General features: G+C 43.5%; 2 protein-coding genes across 2 annotated transcripts in view; one reads left to right on the plus strand and one right to left on the minus strand.

The window, feature by feature from the left end:
• T265_03129 (hypothetical protein) overlaps nt 1–25,010 on the plus strand; it is a gene marked incomplete at both ends in the record, with an annotated part of 27,886 nt that continues 2,876 nt past the window's right edge. Inside the window, one exon of the mRNA XM_009167542.1 lies at nt 1–96. Within this exon, the coding sequence (XP_009165806.1) occupies nt 1–96 (96 nt within the window). The remainder of the gene's footprint in view (nt 97–25,010) is intronic.
• Nucleotides 15,141–25,010, minus strand: part of T265_03128 (hypothetical protein) — a gene marked incomplete at both ends in the record, with an annotated part of 22,555 nt that continues 12,685 nt past the window's right edge. The window contains 2 exons of the mRNA XM_009167541.1: nt 15,141–15,691; nt 20,660–20,776. Coding sequence (XP_009165805.1) covers nt 15,640–15,691; nt 20,660–20,776 — 169 coding nt within the window. The remainder of the gene's footprint in view (nt 15,692–20,659; nt 20,777–25,010) is intronic.

Consider the following 25,010-nt stretch of genomic DNA (forward strand, 5'->3'; position numbering starts at 1 on the left):
ATGCAACAAAATGGGCGTAAAAAGTTTTACTCCACTTGTAAGGGTTTTGCAGCTGAGAGCACTCTGCGGATAATGGGCACCGGTTTGGAGAAACTTGTGAGTATATCGGTTCCATCATTCACGACGTCTGAGAAGGCCTTGAATCAATAAATGAACTATGACTTTGTGGTAATTGTGCGTCAATCGAGTAACCGAAGTACCAACGATGTTTCGCGTTAGGAATAGGTGTGCTAAAAATGCAGCAGGCGATCTCCAAGACTCCGTGATACATCAGCCCGGACGGTTGGCTTGTTAATAAGGAACCATGCATTTCATGTGAGTCTCATATTTCTCGAGGGGTGCAGTAAGCAGGCATGCGAAATGACCGCTGAAGACGGCATTGTGTGAACAGGCATCCACGGCAACATAGATGCTGAAGGGCATTTTTGGGGTAAGTATTCCTACCAGTTTGTCGGCCACCCGCCTTATGGTGATGTCTCGATAACCTAAATTATATCTTCCTCTCATTTCAGGACGTCAACGGCCAAATGATGTGCCTCCCGGAAGGCCATATGTACACTTCAAAGCGACCAATCTATCTTAACATTTCATGACGTCCATTTTGAGCCTTTTCTCCGGCATCGTGTGCCCCTAGCCGCTTGTTAGTCTTGTTCGTCAGTTAAGTTCGTACAGCTGTCCGGTATTTTCGGCATAGTTTCTGTGTGGCTAGTAATTGGGCATCGTGTACCCCCGGCCGCATATTAGTCGTGTGCGTCAGCTAGGTTCGTTCAGTTGCCCGCTATGATTGAAGTAGGTTCCATGTTGCTAATCGATGAACCTCGAGGTATTCCTTCCGAATTATGCAAGCTATAATGGAAAACTCTGCTTTTTGCCAGCAAACGTGCATGACTTTTAGCAAACAATGAACATGGAGTACGGAATTCTAACTGGCGACAGGAATCATCATCCAAAATTTGTTTGCACGAATGCACCTACACATATTTTGCATCTCCGAAGGCCATTTAGATTCGAGAATTTTCAGGGAATTGTTTCGGGTGGAAAACTATCTGAAAGTTTCGTCCATTGTGACTGAGTTAACGTTTTCCACATTTCGCGATTTTGTGTCACATCAGGCGACGTATTCACAGTCGGTGGTGTTTATTGACCTTGAGGATTCGCTCACTTAAATAAGTCGCCATAGTAGATGATGTTCACTAATACAGGACCACAAACATTATACATAGACATTCTACACTGTGAATTGACAAGCCTGAAAATACCGTAGCTTTCGAGAAATCAATTCAATTGTACGAATGCTCTGCGACACCTGTAACGATGGAGAATTTCCAAGTCGAGGAGATTAAAACATTCAGAAAGCAATAATCCTTCTTTATTTGTCTGGTAGTAATGAAAAAGCACTTCCGCTTCCCTACCGACCAGATATCATCGACCGATTTAACTGGTTTCCTTTTAGCGAATATACACACATCTGCAAACTAATTTGGTTCTTCCGAGAGCCTCACCTGGAACCCAGCTGAATCTCTCGCTTATGATGTTCTCAGGCAACTGAATGTGCTGCACCAGGTCGCCTCATGAGAACATCATTAACGAGAGATTCAGCTGGGTTCCGGGTGAGTCCCTCAAAGAACCAAATTATTTTGCAGACGAATGTATATTCGCTAATTGTGTGCAATTTGATTTCAAGTAGAACATAAGGTTGACGGAAACCCGGAGACTGCGCCTACCTGATGAGCCCTAAGAAGGGCGAAACCGGTCGTGGGCTATCGATGGATTTTCAGCAACCTTGTGAGTAGTACATTACAAATATGATTTCCTTTTAGTTTTATCCCCCTTATTATCGGGAAGCTGGGCGTTCTGCCTGTCCCCACCTGGGTCTGGGAGAGGGAGTTTTGTTGTGTTGTAATATGCCCTATGTCTGGTATGTTAATGCGTACTAAAATTTTAGGCAAACAATTGCCAATGCGCCCAAAGTTCGTTGGTCTTGCGCGTAGAGTCTCTACGAGAAAAACAGTATTGGAGAAGTAAGTCGGTCGCTGAATCAACCGGCAGTTTTCGTTGCCAGACAGATGAATGCGTCCACAGTGCCTTAGGTTGAACTTCTGAGGGTAAGATGCATAATCAACCAGGTGATAAGTTCCAGATATACCCCGTTTGACTGAGCAAATAATTATTTCTTTTCACCAGTGAATGCACAAATGTGTTCGGTGAGTAAATTTGCATCAACTGAGCTAATTTCATGGTCTTTGTGTGCATCCTCGTCTATGCCAATCCTCAGTAGCACATGCTTGTGAATTCACGTTGGTTTTTCTATTTCGTGCTATTCGTTTTCATACATTCTTCATGTTCGTTCACTCATCGAGCATCATTTTTATTCCTATGTTACTTGTTACAAACAACCCTCGGTGAATTTAATCCGCTTATCTCTTTCTTGACCCCATATGGTTTTGTCCTGCGCACTGCGTGATTCGACAATCTGCCTCGACGTGACATATCTGTCGAACACTCGCCACTCAGTTGCTCTTATGAATCATTACAAAAGCAGTTCTTAGGCCACTTAAAACCATAACTATGCCCCCTAGCAAATAAGAATTCCATCCACGCAATGACGGCCAGAATGACTGATTTAGTGAACTTGAGCTTAGTTCCAATCTATGCTCTGAACAAATCACGTGAGATACGTCGTTTTCATTCATTTATGCCAGGAAAATCTGACTAAACGCCAGTCATAAACGGTTAGTCCCTAACGTAATTGTTCAATTTGTCCCTCTTAACATCTGCTGTTTATACTGGAACAGATTTGTGATGCTAAATTCACAGATATGTTTGATGGATTCCACTGCACGATGCACCTCTAATCGGCCAACATTGTTAACAAACCGTTTTTATGGATGGTACCACCCGTTTCGAAATTACGCCAGTAAATAGCCTATCCTTACCAGTGGATTTCGATGACAGCCATAGGAATGAAAAATTATTGGGACACGTAGTGGGGTAAGCATGGACAGCTCAAGCGCACGACTCTACCTGATATTAAGAGCACCAGCAGTAGACAACCTTGTTCCCTTTTTTGTGGGTGGGGGAAGCAGAAGACATTCTATAATTTCATGTTTTTTAAAACCTGTTAGAGAAAAATACTTCCACTGGGGGAGATATGTTCATCTTCCCGTAGGCTATTATGCTTCTATGTTATTTCTCATCGATAGGTATGAGTGAAAAAACAACTGATGAATAAGTGGACAATAATTTGGTCGTCAAATATATCCTACTATTACGGTAGGCATCAGTGTATGATAAGAAGCAAGAACTGCATACCACAAGATTAGGAGGAACATCGATCGATATGAAAATCAGTATCTTTCATGTACGGTAATCCAAAGATCCACAAGTTTCGCCGCTCTTTTCAGGGCAAATCTTCCTTACAGTGACCCAGTACCTTAGAAGAGGTTAACCTTCATAAGCCTGGTGGGTTTTTTTTAAATCTGCAGTTTCATTCAGGGAGCACGCGAAGAATAGCCGAAGGGCTCTATTCGTGTTTGAAAGTAACACACAAGCCCTTCGATAGCCAACGATAAGTTTCACCCTTGCGGAGTCTCATAAGTTAGACACAATCTCCAAGTTTCCCTCAGGCTCAGGTTCTACTCGAACCCGAATTGGACAGATTTAGGCAATGCAGCAAGCTGAATTCAGCTGCGTACCCTGTAAAAACAAAATCGATGCGCAAATGAGAGTAGGTTTCATACCATTCGTGCTATTTTTATTCGGAGTGAAACAAAACCAACAAGATTGTGCTTTGTCAGCGGTGCGTCCTGTTTCTGGCGCTAGTGTGATGCCACATCATACGGCCCAAACAATTGTAAACGAACATCAATCACACGTTAACAGTTCAGTGCGAACTTCACCTTAGACTCTTTCTTTTTTTTCGACTTACGGCCAAGGCGCCTAACGGTCAAGTGACACTGAATTTTATGAGTGCAGTACTAGAAAATGGTATTCTTTTAGTGATATGTGTATGTGTGACAAAACAACCGTGACGAAGTATCATTAGCTTCATTGTTCGACAAATTCACCGTTCATCCTGTTGATGACAGTTCCTGCATGGAAAGCGATTAGTGGACTTTGGGTGAACCGTTCTTACCACTCGTTTACCATTACAATAAAACGAACCTTACCACTCGTTTACCATTACAATAAAAGTCGACTTTTCTTCATAAATCTGAGCATTCACACAAACCTAGTCTGGCAACTTACCAACAGGATGGCCGTGCGGTCATTTGACGATGAGTGTCCTTGAAACCAGAAGATGAGAGTGAACAATTAACTGAACAATGAACTGAAATTTCCATTATAAACTGTTTCTTTCATGTACACGAAACTGGTATGAACAACGGTCTGCATGCAGGACAATGCAGAGAAACAAGTGTAAGAAAACGACTCGCTGCGGTCAACCTGATCGCGACACAGTCGGCTGTTCCATTTGAAAGTGTCATGTAAAGTTTACCCTTTCTATATCTTGTTAGACAATCTGAAACTCCTTTAAATACAAGCAATTATATGGATTCAAACACTAGGTGATAATTTCGGCCCCCACTAGTCAATACCCGAATTCTTCAACGAAACTCCGACGAATGTTTCACTACCAGCGTAATAAACTCAGCAAGAATCCTGGGAATTCATCAACGATGAGCTTTTGACAGAAATACCTGTCATCATTCTGTAGCAAGGTTTCCGTAGCATTGCAAAACTCAGAACATATGCCGATAATGTGGTTGACGAAATCCTCAGCCGGTCGGATGAATTCATCTTCGTTCAGTCAATTAACAAAAGCTTGCATGTTTTGGGTGTCATTTAGTTTGAGCTTCGATGTGGTCCATACAGGCCTCAGGCTGGCGTAGAACAGCAAAGGTAATCGCAATGTCAGCACATTTGCAGTCTAATTCGTTTCTCACAGTAGATTAAACTAAGCCCGGCTGGCTTGTGATATTCTACAAACAAATCGGCTGCAATGTGACGCCAATTGAAAGGCGAGGCGTTTTTCGTTCAGTTGAAGAATATGATATAAAAGAGATTAAGCTGGATGTCAGTTGAGTCTGTATATATGCATTTAACATGAGACCCAACTGAATTCCAACTAAGCCGGTCGTCCATCGCATTCTTTACACAAAAACAGCGTCATGTTTTCGTTGGTACGGTAGCTGACATATTGCAATATGTGTTCTTGACATAATGGGTATTCTTGATCGTTTCCGTGGGTGTCACCTCCAAGGTGAACCAGCCTCCTTTACATCCTGCATTTTTCGCTTTGGCAAAAAGCACGGAAGGAACTCAACTTTTGAGAATATTCGGCATTGGAAGTTTATCTTGTTTGATCTTGCTTACCGTACTTGGCAACTGACACACAGACGTTTCGTCACCATTTGAGGAGACATCTTCAGTTCGTTGTTGGGTGGGTTCGTCACCATTGAGGAGACATCTTCAGTTCGTTGTTGGGTGGGATGTCTGCCTGAATGGGGACAAAATGTCGCCAAGGCAACTGCCAAGCTCAGAGAACAGATCATCAGCCACCTGATCAACTACCGATCAATGCACCCGAGGTACAACCATCCCAACACTACCCACAAATATTGCGAAATCAAGTAGTAAATAGACTGTTCCTTACCCACAACTTACGCATCAAAATTACAACGCGCTTTACCTTTCCACAAATAACTATTATCATGCTTCAGCACACCAGAAAATATTTCTATTCAAAGACAAATTGTCATTTTTTATCCAACAGTTCCTTTCGGTCTGGGGCACAGGAGACGTTTTATACTTTTGGTCCGCAGGTTAATCAGAAAAAACCAACGACTAACAGCTCTGTCATCGGTTTGACTTGGAAACAATTATCGATTTGTCTGTCTTTCTGCCCGCCTGCCTGCCTGCCTGCCTGCCTGCCTGCCTGCCTGCCTGTCTGTCTGTCTGTCTGTCTGTCTGTCTGTCTGTCTGTCTGTCTGTCTGTCTGTCTGTCTGTCTGTCTGTCTGTCTGTCTGTCTGTCTGTCTGTCTGTCTGTCTGTCTGTCTGTCTGTCTGTCTGTCTGTCTGTCTGTCTGTCTGTCTGTCTGTCTGTCTGTCTGTCTGTCTGTCTGTCTGTCTGTCTGTCTGTCTGTCTGTCTGTCTGTCTGTCTGTCTGTCTGTCTGTCTGTCTGTCTGTCTGTCTGTCTGTCTGTCTAGCTGGCTACTCAGCTAATCACACTCGATTGTTCCAGTCTTCTTCTCTCCATGCTTACAAAAGGTGTAGTTACATATTGTGACGCCCATCCATGTCAAACTCGTCGCTAATCGTATGAATCGCGACCGCATTAAGATCCTATCCTCCTGAATAAAGTAGTGATCTAGAGCAGGTGACAATCTTTTGTGGACCGTTTCGGAGGGGATTCGGTGTGCTAACCGAAACACCTCGCTGGCATCGTCATTATTGCAAGTGGAATTTCCTTGTGTGAAGCTCCGAGCCAATTGATAAGCACATCCGCATCGTGACATCCGAGGACTGTAATTAGGGTTGAACGTGGCTAGCTGTAGCAGGATGGTTTATCTTCCGCCAACAGGACAAGCTACGTGTAAATAAGAACCTATCAATACGCAAAGCGCAACAAGGAACAACGATCACCTACTCGGCCTCAAGGAAGATGGGGAAAAATTTATCAAAACCAAAAGAAACGCTTGATACAAGGAACAGCATAGACGTTATCCAAAGACCATCAGACACAGTGACGACCAGCCTGGGATCCATTTGTTTCCATTAGCGGATTTGGGAATGATCATTTTCGTAATTGCGATAAAGCCCAAACACATGTAAACGCAATGGTAATAGGAGAGCGGGAGTTCTTCTGAGCATACTGCCAAAAAAGTAAACAATCAGTAATCACACTGGTATCAATCAACTCGGCTTTTCACGAACTCGGGAACTACGGAACGCCCAGAACAACTTCAGGGGGAAAGAAACCAATTTCCTTGAAGTTGCTCGTCGATACTCAAGTTGAAGAATCGGAAAAATCATTACAAGCACAGGAATGTCGTCGGCTGAACAGACGAACAGCTAGTTTTGAAAGATGAACTCTAAGCTTAGGATCAGAACACGCATTTTAAAAACCAAAGGAACAATCCGGAGTTTAATCGGAAGGCTCAGAAGACAATAGAGGACGTGGACTACCCTCCCTTCATCGACTTAAAACCAGTCAGATATTGATATCAACCGCCGAAAAGGATGGATCCGACTATCCAGTCACAGCACAGCTGCATGGACACAAGCACTAAGGGCTGAGCATCACGGACAGCGGTGTACCGATGATGTCAAATTCAGTAGCAACGAAACACTTACAGGCTTGGCCAGCAAACTAACAATGAATACCAGAGCTATCGATTGCCAGAATGCGCTTATGAAAGGGCTGAGCTCATCAGGAAACTCTTTCAGAACCAAACTAATACGTCTTCTCGTCCCTAACTCTAGCTGCGCTAAAAACCAGTGACTGAATGCCTAGCATTGGGTATGCCTATCAATCTGACCCAAATAATTGAGAAATGTCGAAGGTTGGTAACAGCCATCGATTAATTGAAACATGCAATAGTTTGCGAAATTTTTACTTATGTAATTCTGATGCCAATAAGTGGTCAGACTGTAGTCATACATGTTAGAGTTCGGTGACCAACAACTACTCATAAGTGGGCAACTTTATTCGTACAGCACAGAATTTTACGGGGTTATATGGAAGAAGGGTATCGGAGAGGAAAATCTGGGAAATAAAATAAAATTTATTTTGTTTTTTTTTCACAGATATTATCGGGGAATAACATTTATTCCTGGCGTTTTGGAAAATGTTTGACATATTTGCATTTTGCCCAATAAGTAGGTTTAGGTGAACTTCAAACTGTCCCCTTTACAAGCATGAACTTGAGTTTCTAGTTATCCTTCAACAAGGTGAGTGATTCTGCAAGGCATTATTATCCTACCAATGGTCACCTGATACGGACACAATGCCGATTTCTAGCCGTTTTTCCCCCAAGTGGTTTCCCACCCAGGAGGTATCGAGTATTCACCAATGGGACCTAATGCATGATGATACTATTGGTCGGATCGACATATAAATGGTTTACTCTCCGCTATTCTCAGCAGGAATATTACTTAGTTTCCGCACTTTTTCTCCCTGAATATATCTTTGGACGCCATTTGAGCCGATCTATCTTTAATTCATACAGGGCTGTTCAACGAGAGAATGAGAGAAGCAAAATAACGCATGTAGAATGACAAGATCCATTCAATGTAGTTTTGAAGTGAGTGTGTGTACTAATGTTTGTTCACACTGCCAGTAATGATCCAGCACACGAGACAACAACCTGAGAGGATCTCACGTGACAAACTCCATTGAATGTTTCATAGTACTGCGTCACTAAGTTTCCTTAAAACTAAGCAGTTCAGCTGGCATCACCCCAAACGCTACTGCACTGAAACTACTAGAAAAAACATACGAAACTGTGCCATTTATACCAGAGAATGTTATAGGTGATTTTTTGTGCTTTCTGGCTGTGAACAGCTAGTGCCGCGGATCGAAATGAAATAATCTAAATGAACGCGCTAAAATTCAGATGTTTTAAGGTGGGATTTGGACGTTTCATTAGGAATGTCGCGGCAAAGAATTAGAAGTGAATGAGAGTTCAGAATATTTAGTGAAATGAGGGTAACCTCAGAACCAGGAAAACTCAAGGTCACGGTAGCCGTGAGCATAGGTGCAATGGAGGTCTCGGCTGGAACTGCAACTGCCTCGAATGTTCCAACTCTGCTTGTTTCTGAGAACCATGATAAAGGCTTTAGCACTTCGAGTGAGGATAATAAATCTAGATAATGGCTTACAGCAAAGCCGGAGGTGGTCGGAACGTTTCGGATATGTTCATGGCATAAATGTTCAACTTACTTAAGAAAATTTTCCCCAAAGCAGAGGACGGCTTCATTCAGTCCCAGTGGCATCAAAACTTGTTCATCGGTATGAACCACGCATCTGGGATCAAGGGGAGAACGTACGGTGTTGTCATCCAGGGTCGTAATCGCCATCACCGTGTGGAGTTCTGCTCAGTGTATTCCCTACAAGCTTGATACTCTTGGACTTGCGTCTGTCGAAGATGGTCACAATATCCGCGAATCCAGGAAGCTTGTTACGAAGGCTTAAAGGTCATACTCCTACCAATGGAAGTCGGTTAGGCTGAGCAGGAGTACGGCCACCAAATCACCCTAACTTTTTCTCGCCCTCAACTAATTACAGAGACTCCCCTTCATCACTGTAGAAGCTCATTGAACTCAGCAGCCCAATGGCACCTCACGCCATATTGACACTTCCTAAACTGATGGGGGTTATAAAACCGGTTCCAAACCAAACGTACCGGCGAACTGTAAACGATAGGAGCACCCAAGTACGTTTTCGGTTTAGACTTAAAACACTATTCATTACTGAAAACTCCAACAACCAAGTTATTTTCGTATTCAACTGATTCTGAAGCAGTGCCGTACTTGTTACTTTCTAATCTAAGTAAAGAACTTCGGTCCCACTGAAAAGTTGGTCCTGACCCTGTGAATCAGAAGGTGAGGTAAGTCCTTGTTTAGTAGCATTTTTGTTGGTTTCGGCCGTGTGAACAAGTGATTTTTTTTCAAAGCATTATTTCAATTACTATAATCAATACTGTAAATGAAAATTACATTATGGTGCTTCTTCCTTAGAGAAACCTTATCATGTCGCGATCAATCTCCAACTCTACACCTTTGGCGGAAAACTCCAAATTCATTAGGTAATGTACAGTGTGTGGGTGTGTGCGTGTGCGCGTGTGTGGGAAGACCTGCAGTCAGTGTTGAAAGCAGTCAGTGAATTGTAATTTCAGCTCTGGGACTGTAGGTAGCCGAGGGCTACTAAGACGAAAAACGGGACACACTGAGTCTTAGATCGCAGGTGACGCGTACATGCTTGTGCAAGCACACACTAACAAGATTTCAGAGTGAACTGAACTAAACACTGGTAACCAGTCCCCTGAAGGTGCTTTTTTCACAACGTTAGAGAATCACTAACGCTTCCTCCTGAAAATACCAGGTTTGGTGCTGGTCTTCAGCCTGGGTTGGATACACATGGGAATCTGACAAGGACTTAATCCCTGGGCTAACGGAACATTGCGATGAACTTTACGTTTGACTCTATGCAGCTAAGATGGGCATGGAAGCTGAATTTGACGCTGAGTTCAGACAAAATAGTGACAACTCCGGTTCATTTAACTTCATTTACTATTAAGTAAAACCTAGTAAAATAAATGAACAACATAAAATAGCGGGGTGTAAAACCGGTTGTCACAAGTCTGGGGTTGCACATGAGCACACTGCCCTTAAGCAACATGAAAAATAACCATTGGCGCATTCAGTCTCCATATTGGCTTGAATAGATTGCCAAAACTTAGTATGGCATACTAGAACTCCTTAAAATCAGATGTTTGTTTCAAACAGATGTAATGATTGGAAACAGCATAGACAGTTTCTTAGGCGGCAACCCTCATAGGGCGAATGGATCTCGTCTTGGAGAAGGACTAAAGTTGACAGTGCAAAATTCGCACCCATAAGCAAATGCATTTCCTGGGAAATTAAGAATGCATCTAGACGATACATCGTTCATGAGTATTAGGCGATTAATCTTGAGGTAGGCTCCGTTCAAAATCAAACCTGATTTTTACTCGTTCATCGTTTGAACAGGTGAAAACAATTTTGTGATGGGTTTGAAACGCCTGACAGTTTCAGAGTATAAAGGAACGTTCTCCAGCGAACTTCGCTAGGAACTTTTAACACAGAATCCGTCGCAGATTATATTTTTGTTTTAAACTGGATAACAGTACATCTGGATTCAAATGTATACATTTCACCAACAGGGAGACTTATAGCTGACAAAAACTTGCTTTTTTTTTACTGGTATTTAGGCTAGTCAAATCTGGGATTTTGAAGCACAGAAATACCGCGTAAAATTATATCGAGAAACAAAACAATCCCCGCTGCGAACCACCAGAGCTTGAATCATCGAAGTAAGTTGCTAGCCGGTTGTATGGCAAACACGTTTAACTACCGCAACGGAACGGCATGAATGAACCAGGTAGTTGTAGTTCATGGGCAATAACTCTACCACAGCAATCCCACAGCACGCACCATCTTTCAGTATGACAATCCTTGATGCAAGAAAGCCGAATTAGTTAGGGTGGTTACTTTATTTTCTCTAAACGCTGTGACTTTCAGGTGGATTATGGCAGTGCAATGAGGTCTCGCGGTATTTCTTGTTTCTACATGCATAGACTGAGAAGCGAATCTGTTCGTGATTCCATCCACCTTTTAACTCGACGGCCACATGGATGTGATAGACTCATTCAGAGCTGAGTACTGCTTGTTTTTTTCGACTGGTTTGAGAGAACTTCGTTCCATGACAATTGTCCTGTGGCTTGATCATAACTGGACACAAGGCAAAGCCTGATGTGATGCCGCGAGTGTGCAGCGGATTGCAGATTTACCATGGGAACATGAAGTTAGCAACCTTGAAGAACAAAATCGGTTTGGGATAACCAATCAGCTTTTTGTCCAGCTGATGAGTTGATTCGGTTACACAAATGACGCGAGCGCGGTCATATGTTCCCTGTGTCAGGTCTCTGACCATGTCCATTTTGCTGAAGGACATCCTGACTGGGCAACGCATGACCTGGTGAGGCAAGATGAACACTATAACAACGGTGCTTAGCTGCACTAGTGCACGTGTTCTATAATGTTCAGGTATCAGAGGATCATCGCAACAATGTTCAAAGATACTCACCGACACGATCGTTTCAATCAACCGGTGATGCTACTGTATCGACCCTGGTTATCAATCAATCAATTAATTCGCTGTTCTCTTGTTTGTTTGTTTTCTATTACCCTCTGATCCAGCCACCTGTGCGATTGGAACTTCCGTACGTAAGCACAGGTAGTGAGCTCTGTAGTGAGCGACACGTGTAACTATATCAAAACAGAGGTTAGTCGTGATCCAGTCCGTTCTTAGCACTCACCAGATTGTCCTGTGGCTTGACCATAATTGGACGGATGACGTACACAAGGCAAAGCCTGATGTGATGCCGCGAGTGTGCAGCGGATTGCAGATCTACCATGGGAACATGAAGTTAGCAACCTTGAAGAACAAAATCGGTTTGGGATAACCAATCAGCTTTTTGTCCAGCTGATGAGCTGATTCGGTTACACAAATGACGCGAGCGCGGTCATATGTTCCCTGTGTCAGGTCTCTGACCATGTCCATTTTGCTGAAGGACATCCTGACTGGGCAACGCATGACCTGGTGAGGCAAGATGAACACTATAACAACGGTGCTTAGCTGCACTAGTGCACGTGTTCTATAATGTTCAGGTATCAGAGGATCATCGCAACAATGTTCAAAGATACTCACCGACACGATCGTTTCAATCAACCGGTGATGCTACTGTATCGACCCTGGTTATCAATCAATCAATTAATTCGCTGTTCTCTTGTTTGTTTGTTTTCTATTACCCTCTGATCCAGCCACCTGTGCGATTGGAACTTCCGTACGTAAGCACAGGTAGTGAGCTCTGTAGTGAGCGACACGTGTAACTATATCAAAACAGAGGTTAGTCGTGATCCAGTCCGTTCTTAGCACTCACCAAGTAATCGAATATTTTGCTGACTTGTACTCCTGCTAGCCTGTTAGCATGCGCTTGTGGTAATGTGATTGTGAAACGAGAACCGCAAAGCAGTTTACACCATATAACAAAATGGAGGAAGGATAACCAATATTACCGTCCCTGTTTGAGCACGTTGTTTCCTTCAGTCGTGTTTCGTAGGGGTAGCCTTATTGATACATACACATGCAATATGCATTATACTACAAGAGAATATGCGAAAAGCCGAAAAATATCAGGGAAAGGAAAATGAGCACAGACCGGTTTTCGTAAATGTTTGATAACTCACAGTCCAGCAAGTTGCCACCTGCCAAAAGATCTATCCAGGTAGCACATTTCAAGATGTCCCGTTTTCAGAAATATCTAAATTTCCCTGTAGTGTGATGCAAGCTTTCCAAGACAATTAACCGACCATTAAAAATGGCGATTTCCTTTTTTACCACCACGTTTTTCGTTGCTAAGAAAGTAGACGAAGATCACGGTCTTTGTTCCAAAGGAGGCTACACTAGGAGACAATAAAAGATGTACATATGAAAAGAATTTCCAGCGTCACCAGTTACTCCTGATTAAAGCATCCGAATTCGGACAATAAACTAGACTACTCTACAAATATTCCAGGGGGGTTTGGTAAACAATTGATGGATTTATTCACGGGCAACGCTTCGCTTTTGACAAAAAACTTTCTCAGATAAAGTTGACCGACATTTGAGGCAGACGAAGAACCAGTCAGTGCGGTCTGTTTGAGCCAACCGAATAAATCAGCTTTGGATGTTGGACGAGTTCTTACTGGCTGGTGTGGATGAGTGCCAATTACAACACCGAGGAAAGGAGAAAACTAGAATCAATTCAAGCCGGTTTAGGAAACTGTAATGAAATAGTGCCCCTGCTACAAATTTTGTTGATCTTTGGGGTTTGCGAATTTTTAAGACAGAGTTGAGTTGGGCAGCTTAGGCTCTTAAGATCAGACCCAGGCGTTTTCACTGATAACCACACACCGCCATGTGGCAACCCGAGTCACCTAAAACCGGTCTCCATACGCCTTGCACTTCTATACCCTCTACTCTTTTCACACGGGAATGTTTGGTGATTTCCAAAGCTTCGGTCATCAGTCGCCCTGGTTTGAACCCTGGTTCGTGTTGCTAGATTCTTAGATATTCCAAATTCATTGTGTCCAGTAAATCTCCACTGATTGTTGCCTCTAGATATCACATAAAATTCAGCTGTATTTCTTGGTCTTTTTGTACGCTGCTTTACTCACCGATTGTCGTGCGCAACTCCCCGGTTGTTTCGTGCGGTCATACTGTATTGCATTTTCAAAACACAACCCTATCCTATCAAACACGAGGCGATCCTTCAATCGCACCAATAATGAGTGTAAAGTTTTGCACTTCTAGAATGCTAGTTTGGTGTCAAACATATACAGCAACCTTTTATTGACTTAAAAAGCCAGTTTTGTTTGAGGTGACTACTCTTCTGACTCACCGTTGTTTGTTGCTGCTGAGCCCAACACACGCCTTAGCTTCCGCGCGTGAATTGATTACTTATTGATTCAATCAATCAGATATCTCTTTCCTTGAATTATCTTTCTTACTTGAATTAGTGTCGCTGTTCGGACGATCTCTTCGGTGCGCAACGATCCTACTGCCATAGAAAATGTGGAAGTCTGGTCATTAGGAGGGCCACAACTGAATCTCATTTGTGATATTCTTCCCTCATTAATGTCAGCACAATTTGCGGATGGGTGAACTTTAACAAATGCTTGCAGTTCGGTGTGTCCGTGTAGAACAGCCGCCCGTGGCCAAATCAGATTCTGGGTCCAAAACTCCCCGGAGTTTTGTGATGCGCAGATGATTCCCAATAAGGGCGATGCAGTGTTTTCAGACTTTCTCAGCATACTTTAACCTCGTAAAACGAAATTTTCGCGAAAAATTATCGAACCCCTTTACACTAGAGCACCGTGGAGCACCCCTGAGCGTTCCGACACTCAACTACTTTTACCCTGTATAACTCACCCATGAAGGCAGTATGCCAGAGTGTGACCACTACGGCATAAAAACAACCATTTGAGGTGACAGATGTGCAGAGATATTCACTAGCCAGATGTGTCATCCCCTCCATGATATGCCGGGTAAATGATCATGATATCCTCTAGGGACTGTTATCCGTTGAGTTTGATTACCTTTTCAAACGTTTCTTATCACCAACTGACTCACCTTAAGGTTGGACCAGATGTATAGTCTTCCCCTATCCATCTCTGTATATTTCCAATAGGCAAAAGTGCTAAAAAGATTAAGATGGGCAAGCATTTGGTTAGGCCTAGAACGAGAACTCACAAACCTAAAAGGTGATGAAAACCCCGGCGCTTACGATCCCATCCGGTTTGTAAAAGAGGGCCAGACGTCTCAGAGGGTTATAAAATTCGGTAGAATAAACAAAGTATTTGACGAAATATTACGAAAAAAAGGTGTTTTACGTAAAGAACAACAAACGGGGTAGAATATCAAAGTGATTATGGTGATAATAATAATCGAAGGTGATAAGTGAAATCGTGTGTGGCTATGTACAAATGTGTGTGCGAAAATAAATATGCTCAAATTATTTTGTGTACTGGATGATTGAAACAACATGGGATGGAGGAATAAAGTCTGATCAGTGAATATATGTACATGTTTTACGAATGAGTGGACTTCTAGGGCGGATTAGAAAGCTGCCTGAAGGATGAATCAGTTGGAAAAACAAACGATTGGATATGAGTGTGGGGTGGAATTGATGGTACGGATTGAAGCTGACAAAATCGGTCGGAGAGCAGGCCTATAAAGGCAATAGAGGAAGTCTGTCATCCGAGAGCTTCACCCACAGAAGTAATAAGAGAGAATTTGACTGAGAACTCCCATAGATGGTCTGGAAACCAAAGGATCAAAATAGGTCTTGCATCTCATCTTCAAAGTCATCCGCGGATAATGGGTCACTGTTGGAAAAGAAAGGGGATATTGAAATTACAAGGACACAAATGGACAAAAATGGAGAACCAAAAGTGTTTTTCTACATCGGAGTTGTGAGAGTACTCTTCAAGTAATAAGCTGACAATAGGAAAATGTGTGCCCCTCACTGCACCACATAACTCCATCATTATTGTTCGTCACGAAAAAGTTTCGGAGAAATTTTTCTACAACGATGAATTACCTTGTTCGTTGTTCAACACATCATTGGGGTTTTGTAAGAACATAGAATTGTACCAGTAAAGACATAACTCGACACTCACCGCCCTTTCACTTACCGTCTAATGACATCTCCATAGTACAGTACTCACCTTCATTACAACCTCGCAAATGACAAACGAGTCCGGTCGCATTAAAGATGGCGGCAATATCAAGGGACTCATGAAAGTCAAGCAGTCATACGGTCATAAAACAGAAGGAGCCGTTAGATGATGGGGTCGCTTTATACGGAGAGTACTTTGACAGCGGAAATGTTTCTAGTCGGCCAACAACAGTAAAAAATGGTTCAGCTGTAACACCTTTTAGGTGCCTAGCTGCGATGCCACCTAAAGGAAGCACGATGGCCGGGGTACTGCCAGGTTGCCTAAGCCTAGACAGGGGAAGTCGAGAAGCAGAAGTCGGGTTCGAACCACGGACCTTCCGGTCAGTAAATTCGCGCTCTAACCACTCGGGCCATCTCGCCCCAAAGGGCAGATAAATGAAAGCCAAGACAAAGATCCGGAATTCGACCCGTCTGACCGGACGGGTTCACATAAATCTGCACCCAGTCGACGGATAGAACCGCCAACGTGCCTTAGTAGTGGTGATGCTAGTAACCTCTATCCACATCAACTCAGTGTTCCGAAGCGACCATGGGAACTTGGCATGGCGTTCCTTCCTTCTTCCATTTGATCCTTATTCTCGCACTAGGACGTTTTAAACAAAAACGAATAGTTGGACGGATGAGTTGGTCAATACTGACATGATCAGCGATGAAAATGAGGTAGCCGCCAAGCTACATAAAGTGGAAACGAAAGCCATTTCTCGCGTGGAAAGTAGGATAATAAGAGTACACGAATAATTTGCCAGGATTTAAAGATAAAAACCAAACTGTTTCAAAGCCTTGATTTCTGGTATGCGAAATGTTCAAGGTCTCAACTTTGGGTATACTTTAGAAATGCAAAGCGCTTGAGCGATAATACAACCATCCACTGTACCCCGTAGTAGCCTTGGTCGATCGTTGTGACTTGGCTACAACTTAGCATTGTTCAGAGGTTATCAAGGCTCTGATTCCTATATTCAGATGTTGCAACGAGTGGACAGGAGGGTGAGACATAAGAACAAGAAAATGTAGTGAGTCATGCTTCTCGAAAAACTAACAACTGCCATCTATTTCGTCTCATTAGTGCTATACTCCCAGTCTCCGCTAGAATGACCTCTGTGCAGTACACTAACAACGAGTAAATGGAAGTGCCGACCTCTGCAACACCAAAGCGGAATTTTCGGCCGCTCAGGAACAGGATCGGCAGTGTTAAGCACAGTCTTCCCGTAAGTGGATGTTGAATGGAAAAGTCTTAGTTCGCTTTAATCTACCCATCTTTAACGTGTTTCACTGACAAGAAATTGGAAGAACGAAAAATCGTATCCAAGTGTGGCGAGATACGTAACGCGCAAGTATGGACACTAACAAATCGGTGATCAGTGTCATCCGTTTTACTTGTACGGGCGATTTACTCTCAAGCAACAAATTGGGCAATCAAGACTATTCCTCACCGTAAATTGAGAAGGCGATTCAGACTGACGAACTGATAAGCGGTTAGCAACCATTGATCCGATTGACCCTAGTGCTCACCCGAAAATTGGTAAATCTTGCTCTAATGTATAAAAATTGAAACGGGTTTGAGGCTGTGTAGATGCTGCTGAGGTCCCGTGATGTACCAAAAACAAGTATACAGGCTACAACCTATTGATTCAATAGAAAGCAGATGCTGAAATCATATTTGTAAGACGGACTTGACTCTGGTAATTTCGCATTGCTGTTTCTTCTGCGAGGGTGTTCTTTCGTATATATCACCTAGTAACAAGCATAGGATGCCGCTAGTTGGACCACCGGGCTGCAGCAAAATAGTTGGAGTTTACTTAAATTCCTGTGTCAGTCTCGATACTGTGCAAGAGCGGTGTTGAGGAAGCCAAATAATTCATTCAAGAAGCATACAAGTTTCGGTACAGGACAACAGTGAGTTGAAATTTTGACAAATTTATCGAGAAAAGTTTGAAAACATTGGTGATTTTCCGACCATATCTCGGAACGAGGTCATAAAGCCATAGGTTGAACCAAGTGGGCGGTCGTTATCTATAAAAAAAAAACTGAATAAGCGAAAAATTGAGTGCCGAATTTTTCGATCCTTATGAATCATTTTTACAGCACATCCACAAGTAATGCATAATTTCCCGGTGCGGAAACGCTGGGGAGAACTTCAACCTCTAACAGACCAAGTCAGCTCTGGTTTTATTCGGTCTCGTCTGCCTGACTTTTGTGGGTGTCCCAGAAACAAAGAATACTATCGATAATTACGCTGAAAATGCCGGTTTTTACGTTTGGTCAGAGCAGAAGAACCAAACGCGAAGCTAGAAAAGTTTTACTGTACAGTTGTAATGTGATTTCATCAAAAGAATGACGTGGTGAAACTTAGATCACGTTATCTGTTTCTGTTTTTCAGTCATTTCATTTACATATTACCAACACCAAACATGCAAATCCCGCACGGTAATCTGTGAATTACACAACTCGGTTGACTGAATCCTTACATCGATGGCGCTTGGAATACTCAAGGAATGACGCTAACTCATGGTTACCTTGATGGTCGGTGCTACCGTTAGGCTGCTCTGACACAGTTCACAAAACTGTAAGGCTGAAGCCCACACAAGTGTCTCCACATGTTAGGCATTTCGTGTATTAGACATTGTACACTGGCATCAATGAGTAGGAAAATGATATTTGGGTGTGCATTCAGAGTGAGGAATGCGAACAGCAGCATTTTTGTATTCGGCTAGAGACGGTACGGTGTATGATAGCTAATCGATCTCATCGGTATTGTCACCTTCTATCCAGATTGTGTGGGTGATCGTATGCGTACCTCATAAATATTGTAGTGAGCTGAATACCCTATGCTCAAGTTAAATTATGATAGCTAATCGATCGCATCGGTATTCTGTCACCTTCTATCCAGATTGTGTAGGTGATCGTATGCGTACCTCATAAATGTTGTGGTGAGCTGAATACCCTATGCTCAAGTTAAATCCAAGTAAAATAGGATACGCTTTTTACGAGGGGGGCTACAATGGGAAAAAGGTTGTTTGAGCTTTCGAAGGTGTTTTCCTGGATGGGGCGATATACGAGGTTGGGACCGACGGAAACTCCTCAAGAAGGCTGTTGCATCATAGATGGGATAGAGTGACGTGTCGGTTCTTCAATACAGACGTTGCTCGATTATGAACAGTTTCGAGGTTGGTTGAGTTCCCGTGTACACTATTCTCAACGTCGGGATCGCCATAGAAGAGCGAAAAATGAACAAACTTCGTGTCTAACCGAAGAAATGAAAATTGTTTAACAGACTCCAAATTGCTGTCGGGCTAACTGACCGGGCAGCCCGAACTGCCGATCCCACCGACCAATACAACACGACAGTCGAGCAAAAAATCGCAGCGCTCGAGTGTAGACTGTTTGCCCACTTGGACGTGATGATTCAAGTGCACATAAAGAACGCTGGTGGAACAGTTGTAACACGCTTGAGTCGTATGCCAGATGACTGGAACGCAGGCCCTGGGAGGACGAGGAATAGACACTACCGATGTGCTCTAATAAGAACGGAATCAAGTCTCACATCTTTCCCCCGATTCGCCGTGGAGCGGCGAGAGAAACAGCATCGAGATGGCTGTGACTGTCACCCCTGATGAGAAGAAATGAACGCAATTTTTTCGACAGACAGGCGAAAATACCCCGAAGCATTTTTCCCAAGGAACAAACTGTAGTCAAGTAGGTAAAGACTAGTAGGTTGACTATAACATCCTGGTCGCCCTCTTCCATGGGGTTAGAAAGTGCGGGGACATGAACCGAGGAGGGGTGATTTACGTCTCAAACAGTCTTTTTTCGTGTACCCTGCCGGCTCAAACATCAAACTCATGCAGAATGTTCGAGTGCGCGGAAACTAGACAGTGATGACTGTCGTTTTCTGCTCGCTGTGCATACAAGCCATCGTGCGGGGCGTGTACACGGATTCACACCGTTCACAACCCTGGAATGAGTAAACCTTTCTGACAAATCGTCATGCACAAAACAGAGTGAAGGGCAGACTTCACACAAAGGCAGCTAGCTGGCTTTCCAGAGTTAGACAACGTGTGATTTCATTATAAAATGACTGTTAGTACATGAAGCGATTAATCCGACCTACACAGCGTTTAACCTAGCACAACGTGTAGACGACTGTGCCAGTCAATCAGGCAGCTGTTGCACAGTCGCCGTGGTAGCGATGACAACTCTACAATCTACTAGTTAAAAGTGTGGGATCCCACTAGTGTGGGATAAATGCATTTCCACTTCCAACAGTAAAACTACAGTGTGGGATAAATGCATTTCCACTTCCAATATGGTTTCACTCAGATGTGGCAACCTTTCAGTGTACAACAGCAAGAAAACCGAGGGGGGCCTGATGGCCACGTAGGAAAATCACGAAAGCTTGCTTAGGTTAATGGCGCCCGCCTTAACTTTGGGACCACCTTAATAAGGCTTATGAATGCGAATGTCAGCCCCTGGTTTCTGCAATATTAGGTCGATGTTTCACTACCAGTACTCATTTGACCCAGATGGACCAGTCCACACTGTGCCTTCGCTTGGATCAAAGCTGGGAGATTGTGTGTATGAATCATTAAAAACGGGAGTGGGGAAATGAAAGACTTACTTCAGCACCCGTAAGGAGAAAAACAATACTCGTCGAAGGGACTTGTTGTGGAAGAAATAGTTGAATGACGCTAAACAGCCTGAGCTGTATGGGTCGGATAGATGATCGGGCCGGTAGCTGAATAAAGAGAGGAGGACATGAACAAACAGGCAAGTAATTTGGAACCTGATTAACATTTGTTCACAGAAAACCCCACAAGTCCCGCGGCACTTTTCTCAGGGTCTACTAGTGTTACTATACTTATTCATATTTAGCCAGAGCACATCAAACATACCTGCATGGATTACGGTATAAAACGTGCAGGGGTAACGTCGGCACTTTGCATTCAACCACTGCCAGAAATATAGCGTACGGTATACGAGTCACCTTTATATCCCGTTCTAAGGATGAATTTCCAGTGTTTTGCCGATAGTGGAACACAATCCCAGACTTCACTTTCAAAGAGATGTGAGCCTAGATGAGAAGCAAGATGTTTCGTCGAGTCGCGTTCAGCCACCAGCGCTTTTTCACTGAGAAAACAAAAGTTCGGTCTAATTGAGATTTCGTCCTGTCTGTGAAGCTAATCTACGCTGAAAAGCCAAGAAGCAGGGTACACCCCACGAAACGCCAGTAAGTTCCGAGGTTGCGACCTTCCAGTTAGTAACTTGAGCACATATTCGTTCAGCCACGAGTGGATTAGTAGCGTGACTAACTCCCACTTGAACAGGAAAGCGTCACTCAGTCACATCAAGTGGCCCGTCGAGTAACGACTTCCCAGATAAGAGTTTCACTCGTCTTGTGAATCATCAGAAGAGAGTTTCCAATAGGGACGAAACAGCTGTACAACGCTTCTCGGCTTTTCAACGTAGATTGGCTTGACTTGCAGGACGAAGTCCCCACTGTACCAAATCTCCCCATACCACCATCAAAAGTTTAGTTGCCTGCACGTTTTCGCAGTATGCTATGAACACGATGGAAATGTTTACTTAAATAATACTGAGTACTATCCTGAAGAACATATAGCACCGGGACAGGCAAATACCGCGCTTTTTAGGGTTATTCGCTCACTGTGTGGGATACAAGCGCTCAGGTGTGCTGCAGCAGTGCAGTTTTGCTACACCAGATGATGTGGGGAAAGAATAAAACTGAATATACTTATAATCGAGGATGGGTAATAGAGGAACAGACCATCACCCATACAACTTATTGAACGATGCAACAAATATGGATGAAAAGATATAGAGCGGTCTTAGCGTAAGCTATTGCTTGATTGGTTGTGGTTCTCACGATTGACTACGCTTCGGTTTCCAATCACGCGTACTGGTCCGTTTCTCACACGTTTGTCTCGTTGTCTGGAAAACGGATTGGGTTTCAGCTGTCTACACTTCAAAGCAAACATTCTATGAAACTAGAGAGATAGGTCAGCCATCCGATTAGTAGAGCCTGTCATCTGGAAGCCGCGAATTTCAAAACAGACCATGTATTATCGACGATAGCGGCGTTTTCTAGCCTCCCTGAACAAGAACATACATCAAAGACAGTCTAGTTCAGTTCAAGTTTTCGGTGGTGGCCCACAAAACAAACAAATCCAAATAAACCTATCCGAACGCCTTTGTGCATGCGGAAGCATCGTAAAATATGTCTCATAGGCTAATTCAATGGGTTAGATAACCCTTCCTTTCTCGATTGTGTTTTGATCGTCAAACTCTCCTCATGTTGTTTCAGCGGTATTAAGCAGCATTGTCCGTCTACGTGAACATTCAAAGCTGTAGTCGTCATTGCTCTACAGTGTATGAGCGGCCAGACCGTTTTCTTTCCGAAAAACAGTGGGGTAATTTGGGACTGAGCCGTTTTGTTTCCCTTGGAATTAGTGGAGACTCCACTTTATTCAGCATCCTCTAAGAAACATATGTACATCAACACGGTTCAGGAAGAGCTCAACCAGTCATACTCAGATAAGTAGCGCCGATGTTGCCTATAACGACAAACACAACTGCCGCGATAAGGCTTTATTCAAATAAACTGAGATGACGGATCGCCAGTATTCTCCTATACTGTTGTTATCGGTGATGATGATATATTTATCGATCGACCGGCCGTGCGTGCTTTGCGGTTTCAGAGTCTTTATTCAGCACTGCAACTATGTTCCAAAAATGCTAATTAGCTCGTGGTTGATGTCATGGGATGGTGTGGAAACGTGGTTAGTGTCATCGGCCGTATGACACGATAGTCAATCAATTAATCTGATTCCGCGTGATGTTTTTCTCGGTAAGTGAAGCCACCAGACATTTACGGAGTCAAATATTTTTGCATGATTCTCGAGGGACATTTCTTCATGAGAGAATTGTAGCGGTAAAAGCCCGTGCTGAAAAATTTCCCCTCTAGGGTAACATTCGCATAGGAGTAGCATATTTCAGTCTGTGCGGCTGTTGCGCACAATCAGGCCGAAGAATCTTACTTAAACCGAACGCTGTTCACGGAAGCCAAGAAGACAGTTGAAACTGAGGAAAGCTGAGGAAATTTAACAACCCAGAGATGATGTTTATTTTACATCTGCGGCGTCTATTTAACTGTCTGTAGCGTCACGGGGGGTTTTGGGAGAGAAGACACTTGCCAAGACCTTGTCTGATTCTCCATCTAAATGAGATTTACTGGGTGATCACCCGTACAAGTGTAGAGTGAATTCGGCTAGAGAGTACAATTAACACGATGGGACTTCCTATGCACAATCCAGTTCGTGATCTTCACTCCAGAAGTCTTTTTCGGGCTTTTTGGACTGACTGATCATTGGAAGATTGACTGTTTGTTGCTACAGACGGTCGGGAGTTTCAGTTAGTAGGTGAGGCGCGCAAATTCTTAAAGAGACAAAACCAAGATCAAACACATGACAGATGCATCGACATTTTGACTAAAGTTACCGGTTCGTTTCAATCAGTGGGTGCGTATCTGAGATAATGAACCATAGTTTCCCCCGTTCAAGGAAACCTAGCGCGGAAGGATTGGAATCAAAACGGATCCCATCGTGACTCGACGCAAAATACGACAATGTTTCCGCTTAAGTCAGTACCCAGGCATACCAATCGGTTGGTTGATTATCGATTGTCCCCTGAAGCAGGCCTCAGAGCCGTGATCTTAAGCCAACAAAGCAAAACGTCACGTGGCAATCCACGTGACGTTAAAGTTCGTGGAATAACTTGTGGATAAGATGTCCGGTATTCATCTGATGCAACGAGTCTGACCTACCACATCCGACCAACAGAAATCACCATACCTAATTGTAGGAGGCACAACGATATTGTGGATTTTGTCCTTAAATAATAGTTCATGTGGATTTTTGCAGTCGCACCTATAAGGCAGGGCAAGCCACATAACCTGTAGAGTTAGTTCACCGGATAGCTGATAAAGTCCTCAGTTCTTGCCATGAAAATTGGATGAAAAAATCCTTCTGGTCTGTGTCTTATTCCGTACACTGCTTGGGTGCATGTGACCTTCCGACAAAATTACATACTTTCTTGGAACTACTTGATGCGCTACGCAATACAGTATTGAATGTTTTTTCGGTGTATTTTTACTGGAACTTCTCAAGCAAATCAGGAGTGCCTTGACAAGTTACTGAAACTTTCACATACTGCAGTGGTCAGCTATGGAGTAGGGAAAATCAGTCATTAGGGAGATTATCCGCTGAAGCTCAAACGGACAGAACAGATCCCTACACATATTGAGGATGAGCTGATACAGTTGACTAAAAGTGTCAAACCATTCTTGGCGTCCCCGTTTCGTACGGCGTAATCACGCAGTCACGTGCACAATGCAAAGATACATACAAAAGCACATGCACTCCTCAAACCATGTTCACTGGAGAGCCGTCATGAAAGAATGGCATTTTTAGAACTTATTTACTGGTAGACGGATTACAGACGGAACAGAGTGTTGACAGAGCATGCCTACATAAGAAACAACCGTCAAAGTGAAGGGCCGATCTCCAATCCTGAGATAAACAGAGCTTCCTTAAAATGGGATCATAACATGCTGCTTAGAAGTTGTCCAGCTTTAGTACCCTCTAGGTTCCTAGCTGTCACGCCACCTGAAGGAAGCACGAGGGCCTGGATGATGTCAGGCTCCCCGAGCAGTCAAAATGTAGAGGTCAGTTCGAAGCACGGACCATCCAGTCGGTGAGTTTGCGCCTTAACCATTGAGCCATCTTGAGCTCATGCTGTTTTGAAACATGTAGAGGTCAGTTCGAACCACGGACCATCCAGTCGGTGAGTTTGCGCCTTAACCATTGAGCCATCTTGAGCTCATGCTGTTTTGAAACGACATTTGAACAGAGGACAAAAAAGGAGCATGCAACCGCCTAGCGGAGGCATGCTGT

Source organism: Opisthorchis viverrini (genome assembly GCF_000715545.1).
Source record: "Opisthorchis viverrini unplaced genomic scaffold opera_v5_43, whole genome shotgun sequence".
Classification (NCBI taxonomy): Eukaryota; Metazoa; Platyhelminthes; class Trematoda; order Opisthorchiida; family Opisthorchiidae; genus Opisthorchis; species Opisthorchis viverrini.